The following is a 12,549-nucleotide window of genomic DNA, read 5'->3' as shown; positions in this document are numbered from 1 at the left end:
CCGTGCCCCTGGCCTGCGCCGCGCGCGTCGCCGCGTCGCGCGACGCGGCGCTCGCCGCGATATCGCGCGCGGGCGTCGGGCCCCGCGCGCTCGCCAAGATCCTCGAGGCGTTCGCCGCGCTCCACGCGGGCGCGGGGGCGCTCACGACGGACGTCGCCGGGGCCCTCGCGACCCTCGTCGCCGACGTCCGCGCGCTCCCGGGGGCCGACGACGCGGACGACGCCCCCCGGGACGTCGCCGCGAGCGCCGCGGACGCCGCGGACGCCGCGGACGCTGCCCCCGCGGACGCCGCTCCCGCGGACGCCGCCCCCGCGGACGCCGACGACGACACGCCGACGCTGCCGCCGACGCCGGAGAAGCCGCGGAAAGCCCCCGCGGCTTTGGACGTCGCGCAGCAGCGGCCGTCGCGCGCGAGGCCGCCCGTCGACTACGGGGAGCGCCCGCTCAACACGAAGCTGCGCCGGCCGCGCGATTACAAGTAAAAGGAAGGCGTCCTAGATGTCCAGGGTTCGGCCCGCGAAGGACGGGCGCCCGAGCTCGTCCTCGGCGTCGTCCGGCATCGAGGACACGTCGGACCAGCCGCCGTGCGTGAGCGCGTCGTCGTCGCACTCGTCGAAGGCGAAGTCCTCGCCGGCGTCCTCGGGCTCGCCGATGGCGTCGTCGTCGTCGTCGGCGATGGCGTCGTCGCCCCAGTCGGAGTTCTCGTCCGCGTCCGAGGGCGGGCCGTCGAGGAGCACGCTGCCGCGCCAGATGCTGTGGCTCTCGCGCTCCCAGTGGCCGTAGCGCGGCGCGGGGGCCGACGGCGCCCCCGCCGCGGGCGCCGGCGGCGGCCACGCGGGCCGCGCCGCGCCGGCGAGCGCGTCGACGGACTCGCGGACCGTCGGCGCCTCCGCGGCCTTCGGCGGCGGCCAGACGGCCGTCGATTTCTGCGGCGCGCGGCCGCACCGGGGCTCGGGCGGCGCCGCGCGGAGCTGGGCGCCCCACTCCGGGTCCCGCGGCATGTTCTTGAGCGCCTCGACGCTGTCGCGGACGGGGGGCGGCGCGGGCGCCGCCGCGGCCCGCGCGCGCCAGCCGGCGGGGCTCCGCGGCGCGTTCTTGAGCGCCTCGACGCTGTCCCGCACCGGCGCGGGCTCGGGCTCCTTGGGCGGCGGCCAGACCGGCGCGGCGGGGGGCGCCGGCTCGGCGGCCGCCGGGGCCTGCTCGCGGTAGAAGAAGCTCGGGCGGTGCTCGTGCTCCGGCTCCGAGCTCGCCGCGCTCGCCAGGCTCGCGCGCGGCTCGTCGGCGGCGTCGGCGTCGTCGTCGCCGGGCGCGCCGGACGCCTCGACGGCGGCGTCCGCGAGCGACGCGCGGCTCGGCGCGCGCGAGCGGGGCTCGCTCGGCTCGCTCGGATCTCGCGCGCGCGCGTCGCCGGCCGCGCCGGCCGCCGCGTCGACGGCGGCGTCGGCGAGCGACGCGCGGCTCGGCTCGCCCCGGACGACGGCCAGCCGGAGCGGCCGGGGCTTGAAGATGGCCGGCCCCGGCGGCCCCGCCTCGGGCCAGTCCTCCGCCGCGAGGGAGCGGCCCGCGACGGCGACGACGACGTCGCCCGCGCGGACGCCCGCGGCCGCGGCCGCGCCGGCGCCCTCGACCGCGAGCACGACGAAGCCGCCCGCGCGCGGCTCGAGCTTCATGCCCAGCGGGCCCTCGTCGCCCGCGATCTCCAGGGCCACGGGCGCCTCCGCCGGGGCCGCCTCCTTGGCCTCCCCGACGCTCTCGAGGAGCGCCGCGGCGAATTCGCCGACGGACGCCTCGCCGAGCGACGACTCGCGCGGCGCGGCCTCGTCGAGCGCCCGCGCCGCCGCGGCGGCGGCCTTGGCCTCGCCCTCGACGAGCGCCAGCAGCGACGGGTCCAGCTCCGCGACGCGCGCGAGACCCGCGACGGCCGCCGCCGCTCGCTCCGCGCCGTCGTAGGCCTCGCGCGCGCCGAAGGCGTCGCCGGCCCGCGCGAGGTCGTCGCCCGCGGCCCGGAGCTCCAGCGCCCGCGCGACCTACGGGACGCGTCGGTTTCATCGTGTTCCCGGTCGAACGCTCTCGAAGATCGTCGCAGCCGCGGGACGCTGCGCGCGACCTCGGCCTGGAGCTGGGCCGCCGCGGACTCGGCGACCGCGCGGCGCTCGAGCGCGGCCGCGCGGCGGACCTTCGAGGCCTCGCGCCGGAGGTCCCGGAAGTAGGACGCGACCTCGCGGAGCGCCGCGAGCCAGGCGCCGCGCTCGTTTGACGTCCGCGCCGCGAGGGTCACGGCGAGGCCCGTCTCGCCGCCCGCTTGGACGACGAAGGGGTACCGGCCGCCGTCCTCGTCGCGCGCCGTCGCCGACGCCAGGGTCCGGGCGTCGACCCAGCCCACGACGGACACGCCCGTGGGCAGCGCGACGCCGTCCGCGGCGCCGCCGAAGGCCGCGAGGGCCCGCAACGCGCGCCGCGCCTCGTCGCCGTCGCAGCGGTAGAGCGCGAGCCGGCCGCGCGCGTGGAGCTCCGCGGAGACCTCCTTCCAGCGGGCGCCCGGCGCCTTGCGGTACATGAGGCAGCCGTCGAGGGCCACGAGGTCGTACTTGACCTGGACGCGCTGCAGGAGCCGCCCGAGGCCGCCCGCGTACTTGGCCAGGAGCACATCGACGTCGCCGGAGTCGATCATGGCCGGGTTCGCCAGCTCGTAGCTCTCGATGATCGCCGCGCGCTGCCAGGCGGCGCGGCGGCGCCGGCTCGGCGGCGCCGTGCGCGTCCCGCGCACGGCGATGGACTTGCCCACCATGCTGCGCGTGTCGTCGTCGGCTAGCACCGTTCCATCACTCGTTTCGCACGGGCAGCCAATCAGCGCCGCCGAGGCAGCCCCGAGGGAGACTGCCCCGGCCTGCTCCCCGGACGCGTCCACGCCGGACTCCGAGCTCGAGCGACGGGTATAATGAGAGGCCGCCGGCGCCTTACCACGGCGGCACGGACCCGCCGGACGTCCGACGCGAGCGCGGCTCCGGCTCCGAGGCGTACGGCGCCGCTCCGCGCTCCGCGCGCGCGCCCGCGTCGGCGCCGGCCCGCGGGCTGCGAAACGATCGACGCTCGAGACGGTCTCGCGGGCTCATCGTTTCGGCGCGCTCGTGATGACGCGCTTGATAAAGCTCAGCGAGAACTCCGCGATGGACCGCTGCTCGTCGTCCTTGCAGGCCGCGTAGGCCTTGGCGTCCTTGGCGTCGGCGGTGTGGTCGACCTCGTCCTTGGCGTCGGCGGACGCGTCGAGGTACTCGGCCGCTTTTCTGTCCTGGAAGCGCGCCTCCTGGATCTTCCGCCGCGGGCTGCAGGCGTTCAGCTTGTCCTCGTCCATGGCGCCGCCCGGCGGCTCCGGCGCGAGCCGGCGACGGGCCGCGCGGGCGGAGGGCGGCGGCGGGGCCGACCCGAGCGCAGCGGATGTGCGACCGCGCGGTCCGGCGCAAGGCTGGCGGAGCTACAGGGCGGAGGCACCACGGGCGGAGGGGCCGCTATCAGCGCGATGGATGGCTGCTCTCCAACACAATGTTGAAGATTTGTTCCAGCTCCCGCGGATACGAAACGGCGGCGAGTAGGGGCTCGTTCAGTAGGGGTAGGGCGCGGGCGCGGCGAAGCGGTCGTCGGGGCGCGGGCCCGGGTCGTAGGGCGCGCCGCGCCTCGTGAGCTCGTCGAAGGCGCGCGCGGACTCCTCGACGCTGCGGAAGACGGGGACGGCGCCCGCCGCGCGGTCCTGGGCGACGGCGGCGAGGGCGGCGTCGCGGTGCGCCCGCTCCGAGTCGAGGGACACGCGCTGGAGGCTCGACGTGAGGAGGTCCGCGTAGCGGTCGCTCGCGTCGACGCGCGGCGGCGGCGGCGCCGCGGCGTCGCGGACCGCGTCCGGCGGCGCGCGCGGCGGCGGCGTCTCCGCGGCGGCGGGCCCGCGCGCGGCGGCGCCGCCCCAGGCCGCGCCGGCGCAGGCCGCGCCGAAGGCCGCCGCGCCGAGCGTCGCCGCGCGCGCGGCCGCGTCGAGCGTCGCGCGCGATTCCGGCGGGCTCCCGCCGCGGCGCGGCGGCTCGGGCGTCGCCGCCGGCGCGCGCCGCAGGGCCCGGTCCGCCTCGCGGAGGGCCCGGTCCGACTCGAGCGCCCGGTCCGCCTCGCGGAGGGCCCGGTCCGCCTCCGCGTCCGGGTCCAGGTCGGGGGGCGGCGGCGGCCGCGGCGGCCGCGGCGCCGCAGGCACGTACGCGGCGCCCTCGAGGTGGTCGTTCATGGCGTGGACCTCGTCGCGCATGGACTCGAGCATGCCTGGCGCGCACTTCTTTTTTTGCCGAGTTTCCGACGAGCGAGGCGCGTCTCTCGTTTCGGACGAGCGGTCGGAAACATCCTCTCTCTGGAACGCGTGGATATTCCCGCCCTGGGTCGTGCGCGCCACGGCGCTCGCGCGGTGGCTGCCGACGTCCGGCTCGCTCTCGTCGCTCTCGTCGCCGCGGCGGGCCGCGGGGCTCCGGCCCGCGCGCGGCTGCGCCGCGCGGTCCTGCCAGCCCTCGGCGGCGAGCGTGCGGTCGAGGTCCGCGAGGCGCCGCGACAGGACGCCCGTCTCCGCGCCGACGACGGCCGCGCGCGGCGTCGCGGCCGCGGCGGGCGCGGGCGCCGCGGCGGGCGGCGCGGCCGCCGCACCGCGGCGGCCCTGGCCGAGGGCGGACGTGACGCGGTCCCGCAGGCTCCGGAGCTTGCCGACGTCGTCGAGGGCGAGCCGCGGCGCGTCCGTGGCCTTCTCGCTCAGGCGGTGGCTGTCGAAGAGCACGTCGTCGCAGCGGCGCAGCAATTTCGGGAAGTGCGCGACGAGGGCCTCGCGGTTGTGGGCGCGCATGGCGCGCTGCACGGCCTCGGCGACGTCGTCGAGGAGCCGGCACTGGCGGTCGATGTCCGCGAGGACCGCCGCGGCGCCCGCCTCGGCCGCGCAGCGGTCGCGCGCCGCCTCGAGCTCCGACCGGCACGTGGAGTGGTGGTAGTCGACCTCCGCGACGAGCTCGTCGCGCTCCCGGTCGAGGACGCGCAGCGCGTCCTCGAAGGCGAGCACGGTCTGCGCGTTCGTGCTCTCCCAGCCGCTCCGCTCGGAGCAGTGCTTCGCCTTGGTGTACTGGAGGCGGCCCAGGGCCACGTGCAGGTCGCTCACGTGCTGCGAGAAGAGCAGCGGGATCGTCGACGTCGCGTCGAGGGGCGGGCCGGGGGCGGCGGCGGCGGACGCGCCGACGCCGTCGACGCCGGGCGCGCCGCCGACGACGCCGCTCATCATCGTTCCAAACCGCGGGCGGGCTGCCTATGAATTCTTTTGTGGTTGCCGTGCACGGTGCCGTTTTTTCTCGCGAGCCTAGGCTCACGTGCTGCCTTCCGAGGCCCTCTCTTCAGCCTCCTCGATGCGTCTGCGACGCGCGCGCCGGCGTGTCTTTGCCTGCGTCCACGTGTACGACCCCACTGCGACGTCGTGGAGCGGGTCCGCGCGCTCGACGCCATGCGTCCCGGTCCCGACCCGGCGGATCTGTCCGGGCGTGCGCCCCAGCCGCCTGACGAGTGCGGCGACCGAATCGGCCCCATGTCTCGCGACGCAGGGCGTCGGGTAGGCCGCCGATTCCAACTGAAACCCGGCGTGTGCAGCTGCAGCTCGAGCCTCGACGCACAAATTGTGATCCAAACAAGCTCCGCGTCGACGTCGCGCGCCACCAGCGACGACAGCACAGCTCATCATGCCGTCAGCCGCCGAACAAGAGGCCATCGACGTCGCCAAGCGCACCTTCATCAAGTGGTTTAGATGCCAGAGCGGGGCGGCGATCATCTCGTGCTTCTTCCTCGTCGTCCTCCAGCCCATCGTGCTCACGCCGCTCAGCTGCATCGCCGTCTGCGGCATGTCGGCGTTCACGTGCGCCGCGGGCTACTACACGTCGCGCTGCAAGGACAACGAGCTCGACGTCATGCGCGCCGCCGGCGCCGCGCGCGCGCCGCCGAGGCCGGGCCGCCGCCGCCGAGCCGCCGCCGCCGAGCCGCCGCCCGCGCCGCAGGTACCAGCTCTACGCGTTCATGGTCACGGCGCTCATCTTCGTTCTCGTCCAGACCGTCATGCTGCCGTGCTTCAAGGCGTTCTACGACCACAGCCCGCGGCGCCGCGTCCGCCGCGCCGCGCGCCGCCGCCGAGCGTCCGTCCCGCGCAGGCCAGGCGGGCTTCCACCTCACGGACAACTACGTCATCGCGACCTTCGTGAGCATGGTCTACGGCATGATCTCCATCAAGGCGACGACGGCCGTGAACACCTACGGCGAGACCGTCCACCCGCTCAAGAAGAAGAAGGCGTAGCCGCGCGGCCCGACGGTCTAAGCTGTGTTGTGGGACGTGGTGTGTTCTTGGATTTGACATGAAGGCGCGCGTCCCGAAGGCACGTCTTGCTGGTGTGGCGCGTCCGAGCCTCCGAGGCGCGCCTCGCACCTGATTCCGCGCGGCGACCATCGAGTTCGCGGCGACGCCGCGGCGACGCCGGACGCCCGTGCCGACGCAGCCGCGTCGACGGGCGGTTCCACGCGTGCCGGGGGCACTTGCGGACGCATGGTGGCGCCTAAATCACCTCAATCTTCGGTTGTTGACTTTGCACCAGTTTTGTTGAGTTGCACGTAAAACGTGCAACATTTTCCGAAGGTCAAATGCGGCTCGGAGCGGTCGCAAAAGCGCTCCGACACGCGTAGGCGCGCCGCATCTCGCATCCCCGGCCTACTCGCCGCCGCGCCCCTCCTCCTGCATCGCCTCCGCGGCCGCGCGCGCGCCTCCCGCCTCCCGCCGCGCGCTCCGAACGCGCTCCCGCGCGGCCCGACCCATCGGCGACCGAGAAACAGCCCGCGGAGCGATTCGATGGGATTACGTGCAGGGGCGTCACACAAGGCGCGGCGCGCGCGGTCTTCCGTGGGACGGAACCGCGGGGGCGGCGGCGAACCGAGGCCCGACGGGGCGGGCCGCGGCGGGAGCGGCGGGGGGAGAGACGGCCGGTCGGTTTGAGGTCCGGGTCTCGACTTCTTGATTCACGTAGCTATGTACAACGCTTGCTTGCTTGCTCAGGCGTCCTCGACCTTGCCGTCGACGAACTTGGTCTCGGCCTCGGTGATCGCGGCGCGCTGCTTGACGCCCGCGTACCAGCCGTCCTTGTTGATGAGCCAGAACGGGAAGACGAGGAACCAGGCGCCGATGATGGAGCCGAGGGTGACGGGGAACCAGTTGAACCAGAACGCGTTGCCCCAGTTGCAGCGGCTGTCGAGGTAGTGGCCGCCGGTCATGATGCCCGCGGGGATGAGGAACTGGTTGACGACGAGGTGGTCGAAGCCGGAGGAGATGAAGAGCTCGATCGGGAGCCAGATCATGATGAACTTGGAGATGGGCTCCGTCGCGATCATCTGGAGCCAGATCGCGAGGCAGACCATCCAGTTGCAGCCCGCGCCGCGGATGATGGACGTCGTGAACGCGGCCGTGCACTTGGCGCGGCAGACCTTCATGACCTTGCAGACGTTGGCGTTGCCCCAGTTGCCGCGCGTGCAGAAGTCGCCGTTGAAGTCCTCGCGGAACGACGCCGCCGACTCGTACCAGAGCTTCTCGAGGTTCTCGAGGGAGCCCGTCGGGTCCGAGTAGGGGTCGTTGTCGACGGCGACGGTCTTCATGAGGCCCGAGGACCAGGCGAACACGACGAAGTGGAGCACGGCGCCGCCGAGGTTCGCCCACCAGCAGACGAACCAGTTCCCGAGGAGGCCCTTGATCTGGCGCATGCGGTCTTCGGGCTCGGCGGCGAGGACGGCGAAGGTGCAGAACATGTAGTTGGCCGTGATGAGCTCGGCGCCCTGGCACATGACGATGAAGGTGAGGCCGAACGGGATGCCGAAGCCCGCGAAGACGAAGTTGTTCACGCCCGTCGACGAGCCCCAGCGGCCGCCGACCTGGCAGGACATGAGGATGCCGAAGGAGAGGAGGAGGCCCGCCTGGACGGAGAGGAGGCACGTCATGAGGGGCTTCTTGAGCATGCGCTCGTGGATGGTCTCGCCGACGCAGATGACGAAGCCCATGACCTCGGGTTGCGTGTTGAAGACCCGCTTCACGTGCATGAACTTGTTCTCGTACTGGACGGGACGGGGGAGCGTGTGGGCGTTGGAGTGGGCGATGACATTGTGGGCGACCATGGTGACAAGTGTCCTAAATCGTTCAAGTTCGCGGCGAGGCGAATATCCGGGCGATTTTCGCGGGGGAAAGTCGCGCGAGAGGTGGTGGAGGGGTGGTGGAGGGCGGGAGGAGCGTGCGGGCGCGGCGGGAGGTGGTACGCGGGGCGGGAGCGGCGGCGCGCGAGCGCTGACCTTCTATACGATATTCTGCGTGTTCGAAGAGGCGACCAAAGGAAAGGTCACCCAAATGTTTCACTCAATCACGGCAACAATCGGCGACTGGGGAGACGTCCGGAGGCGAGACACACGCGCGCCTACGCCAGTACGCGGAGCCACCACGCTCCTCCAGCTCTACCCTACCCCCAATGCGGCACCCGGCCCCTCTCTGTAAGATGCTCGAGATCCGCCCGCGCGCCGCGTGGTCCGCGACCGCGGCGCGGCGGCCTCGCTTGCAATTTGCAAATCGCAGCGCGATCTCGGCTCGGCGGCCAGTCCGCACACGGATGCACACGGTACTCGTCTCGAGGAAGCCTATCGGCCAATCAGTCCCTGAACGCGGGAAGGCTACCGCGTCCCCGCCGCGAGTCGCCGCGGCCTCCTCCCCGGCGACGCCGCGCCGCTACGCACGCCGCTACGGGACTCTTAGCTACCCGCTACTGGCGGCGCATGGCGCTCGCCCTTCGATCGATGCCGGACGACGGGTCTCCGCGGCGGCCGCGGACCTCGGGTCTTCACTTGGCCTCCGGCGACGGCGCCGTGTTGTCCGCGGCGTTCTGCTCGATGTGCGGGAGGAACTTGCCGTTGAACGTCAGCACGACGCGGCGCTCGCCCTGCTTGCCGACGGTCGAGCCGACGGTGAAGTAGAAGTCGATCGCGCTCATGATGCCGTCGCCGAACTTCTCGTTGATCAGGAGCTTGATGGCGTTGCCGTAGTGCGTGATCGCCTCGTAGGTGCGGTAGACGTTGGGCTCCTTGAGGATCTCGTCGTCGAAGCCGCGCATGGGCGCGACCTCGAGCGTGTCGAGGTCCTCGGCCGAGATGCCGGGCACCGCCGCGGAGAACTTGGCGCGCGACGCGGGCTTGAGCTGCGCCTGGCCGAGGAGCAGCTGGCACGTGTACGCGTTCGTCCAGCCGAGGCCGTCGGCGATCTCGTCGAAGGTCTTGCCCGTGGCCTTCTTCGACGCCATGAGGCGCTCGGCGAGGTCGCCGATGGGCGGCGACGCGAAGGAGCGCGTCGCCGGCGCGAGCGCGCGGCGCGGCACCGTGGAGGCGATGCAGGAGGAGCGGCGGAGGGCGAGGCCGAGCATGGTACGCTGTGGATGTCAGGAGGCCACGATCTGGCCACGTGTGTTGCTGCACCCACCCGAAGAACTTTCATTCAGCGACTGCAACAAACCGCGGACCTGCCTCCCCTCCCCGGACGGACGCAGTCGGGCGCGCATCCCCTTCAATAACTAGTCCAACAAAGCGTGATGAGGCTCGTGTTCCCCGCGGCGACGCGTCCGAAGGCCCCGAGACGAGCTCTCCTCGCGCGCCCGCAGCGCGGTTCGGCGCTCTGCGGCTTGCCCCCAAGTCTCCGCGCCGCGCCGCGCCGTGTCCGGACGACGACCGCGAAGTTCGCCGCGGTGCTACGCGTCGCCGCCAAAACCGCGCGCCAGCACGCCTCGCCGACGTTGATTCTAGACGTTGCTTTCGCCGGTTCCAAACCTTGACGGCCACGCCCGCGAGCACCGCCGGCCACCCCATATAAAGCCAGCCACGATGCGGTTCTTCTTATGCGCAGGCGGCGGGGCGCCGCGGCTTGGTCCGCGGCGCGGTCGCTCGTCGCCTACTTCTGCTCGCCGAAGAGCGAGAACTTCTGGAGCATGCCGACGAGGAGCACGGCGCCCGCGGCGTTGCCCGCCGCGACGACGCCGATGTTCGCGGCCATGTCCGCGACGGTGAACTCGGCGCCGAGCGCCGAGGCCATGGGCAGGAGGAACATGTTGGCGACGGAGTGCTCGAGGTTGAGCGTGATGAAGGTCATGATGGGCAGCCAGAGCGCGGCGATCTTGCCCGGCGCCGTCGGCGAGCTCGCGGCCTGGAAGACGGCCAGGTTCACGAGCCAGTTCGCGCCGACGCCCTTGAGGAAGGCGACGGACGGCGCGAGGGCGGCCTTGCCCGAGGCGGCCTTGACGAGGAGCGCCGCCGCGCCGGGCGTGAAGAGGCAGGCCGACGACGCGAGGCCGACCATGGCCAGCGAGCCCGCGAGGTTCGCGGCGAACGACACCGAGAGCACGCGGAGCGCGTCCGGCGACGGCTTCGGCAGGTACTGCGTGAGGAAGTTCGCCGTGACGAGCTCGCTCTTGCTGAGGACGATGAGGCTCAGGCCCAGCGGGAAGACCATGCCCCGGAGCAGCGACTGGAGGCCCGGGTCCGCCGCGAGCGACGGCGCGCCGCCGGCGACGACCATCATGAGGATGGAGCCCCAGCTCAGCATGGCGCCGCCGAGGAACGACGACGCGAAGAGCTGGGCCGACGACCGGTCCCGCTGGACGCCGCCCACGGTCTCGAGCATGCCCATCGTCTTGTTCGGGTCGAACGGCGCCGGCGGCGCGGCCGCGGCCGCGGGCTTCTTCTCGTCGGGCACGACGGCAGAGAGGCAGCGCACGGGCACGGCCCGCGCGACGAGCGGCGCGCGCCAGGCCGCCGGCCGCAGCGCCGCCGCGGCGCCGGGGCGCGCGAGGCTCTTCGCCGGCGCGAGCAGCGTCTGCAGCGCGTTGGTTTGCTTGAACCAGGGCGTTGTTGTTGTGGTTTTGAGCGTCGAGGCGCGGCCCAGGAGGGCTCCGGGGCGGGAGAAGGCGCGTAACATGTTGCACTTCGGGCCCCCAACTGCACTTTCTTCGGGATGGCTGCAGCTCACAAGCCAAAGCTCGAGGCCTCGCGTGGCAAAATCAACTTTGGCTAGTTGAAGAGCGCGCGCGCGCGTCGCCGTCCGACGCCTCGCGCGTGCCCGCGCGGACAACGGCAGTTTGAGCGGCCCGGGGCACTTCGAAGCGCCGTGTTGCGTGCGGAACACACACCCGTCCGGAGGTGAACGCTGAACACACATGGACGCACGTTGGGACACAGGGACATTTAGCTTCGTGCAAATCTGGAGGGGCGCTTCTCCGAATCGGGGGGAGGAGGGGACCGGCCCGGCCCGGCGGGCCGGCCGGTTCGGCTTGGGCGGCGGCGCGCGCCTAGTTCTCGAAGACGACGGTCTTGTTGCCGTAGACGACGACGCGGTCCTCGAGGTGCGCGCGGAGCGCGTGGAGGAGCGTGCGGCGCTCGACGCCGCGGCCCTTGCGGAGGAGGTCCTCGATGGAGTCGCGGTGCGTGACGCGCTCGACCTCCTGCTCGATGATGGGCCCCTCGTCGAGGCAGGCCGTCGCGTAGTGCGCCGTCGCGCCGATGAGCTTGACGCCGCGGTCGAAGGCGCGGTGGTAGGGCTTGGAGCCGATGAACGCGGGGAGGAAGGAGTGGTGGATGTTGATGCAGCGGTGCGTGAAGGCGGAGCAGAACTCGTCGGACATGATCTGCATGTAGCGCGCGAGGATGACGAGGTCGACGTCGAGCTCGCGGCAGAGCGCGATCTCCGCGTCCTCCTGCGCCCGCTTCGTGTCCTTGGTGATCTTGAAGACCTCGAAGCGGATGCCGAAGGCCTCGGCGATGGGCCGCAGGTCCTCGTGGTTCGAGATGATGAGGGGGATGTTGCAGGCGAGCTCGCCGGCCTTGTGGCGGAGCAGGATCTCCCAGAGCACGTGGTCGTACTTGGACACCATGACGCAGACGTTCTTCTTCCGCGAGTTCCAGTTGAGCTGGAACTCGAGGCCCAGCCGGCCGCAGACCTCGGCGACGGCGCCCTCGAGCTGCTCCGTCGTCTTGCGCATCGTCTCGTACTTGAACTCGACGCGCTGGAAGTACGCGTCGATGTCGTGGTCCCGGAACTGCTCGCTGTGCTCGACGACGCAGCCGTGGCTGTTGAGCAGCTCGGCCATGGCCATGTTCACGTTCACGGAGTTCTTGCCGAGCACGCGGAGCGTCGCGATGTGCTGCGGCAGCTCGCGCTTCTCCTTGACCGGCGACCAGGCCGTCGTCGTGTAGAACTTGTCGCTCTCGCAGGACGCGGACGTCACGGAGCGCACGGAGCTGTCCATGCCGAGGTTGTCGAAGCGCTTCACGTGGGCGTCGATGGTTGCGCTCATCATGCTGATTTCCTCTGGCATATGCGGGACGAACAGCCGCGGCGCGGAGCAATGCCAGTCACCACACCTCACTTTCACCACATGAGTTCCAGTCTTCGTGCGGCAACACAACTTACGTGGTTCGTGAAATTGACTCTCGAGGGGTCCA

The 12,549-nt window shown here is 72.3% G+C and overlaps 5 protein-coding genes across 5 annotated transcripts; all 5 read right to left on the bottom strand.

The window, feature by feature from the left end:
- Positions 1–494: 494 nt before the first annotated feature.
- Positions 495–2,788, bottom strand: AURANDRAFT_68148 (hypothetical protein; the record flags this gene model as incomplete). Its single annotated transcript, XM_009043776.1, has 2 exons — positions 495–2,027; positions 2,108–2,788. 2 exons carry the CDS (start codon positions 2,786–2,788, stop codon positions 495–497), a joined length of 2,214 nt encoding a protein of 737 aa, XP_009042024.1.
- An 810-nt stretch (positions 2,789–3,598) lies between these two features.
- AURANDRAFT_68147 (hypothetical protein) lies at positions 3,599–5,287 on the bottom strand (the record flags this gene model as incomplete). The annotated part of the gene is made up of 1 exon (XM_009043775.1): positions 3,599–5,287. The coding sequence occupies one exon, from the start codon at positions 5,285–5,287 to the stop codon at positions 3,599–3,601; it is 1,689 nt and encodes a 562-aa protein (XP_009042023.1).
- A 3,517-nt stretch (positions 5,288–8,804) lies between these two features.
- On the bottom strand, positions 8,805–9,497 carry CYN2;2 (hypothetical protein; the record flags this gene model as incomplete). The annotated part of the gene is made up of 1 exon (XM_009043774.1): positions 8,805–9,497. The coding sequence occupies one exon, from the start codon at positions 9,480–9,482 to the stop codon at positions 8,907–8,909; it is 576 nt and encodes a 191-aa protein (XP_009042022.1).
- Positions 9,498–9,926: 429 nt separating this feature from the next.
- NAR3 (putative formate/nitrite transporter) lies at positions 9,927–11,083 on the bottom strand (the record flags this gene model as incomplete). Its single annotated transcript, XM_009043773.1, has 1 exon — positions 9,927–11,083. The coding sequence occupies one exon, from the start codon at positions 11,024–11,026 to the stop codon at positions 10,004–10,006; it is 1,023 nt and encodes a 340-aa protein (XP_009042021.1).
- A 194-nt stretch (positions 11,084–11,277) lies between these two features.
- Positions 11,278–12,504, bottom strand: AURANDRAFT_70450 (hypothetical protein; the record flags this gene model as incomplete). Its single annotated transcript, XM_009043772.1, has 1 exon — positions 11,278–12,504. The coding sequence occupies one exon, from the start codon at positions 12,420–12,422 to the stop codon at positions 11,397–11,399; it is 1,026 nt and encodes a 341-aa protein (XP_009042020.1).
- Positions 12,505–12,549: the final 45 nt, after the last annotated feature.

The sequence above is a fragment of the Aureococcus anophagefferens genome, assembly GCF_000186865.1.
Source record: "Aureococcus anophagefferens unplaced genomic scaffold AURANscaffold_69, whole genome shotgun sequence".
Lineage (NCBI taxonomy): Eukaryota > Pelagophyceae > Pelagomonadales > Pelagomonadaceae > Aureococcus > Aureococcus anophagefferens.
This window is presented reverse-complemented; position numbering and strand designations above follow the sequence as displayed.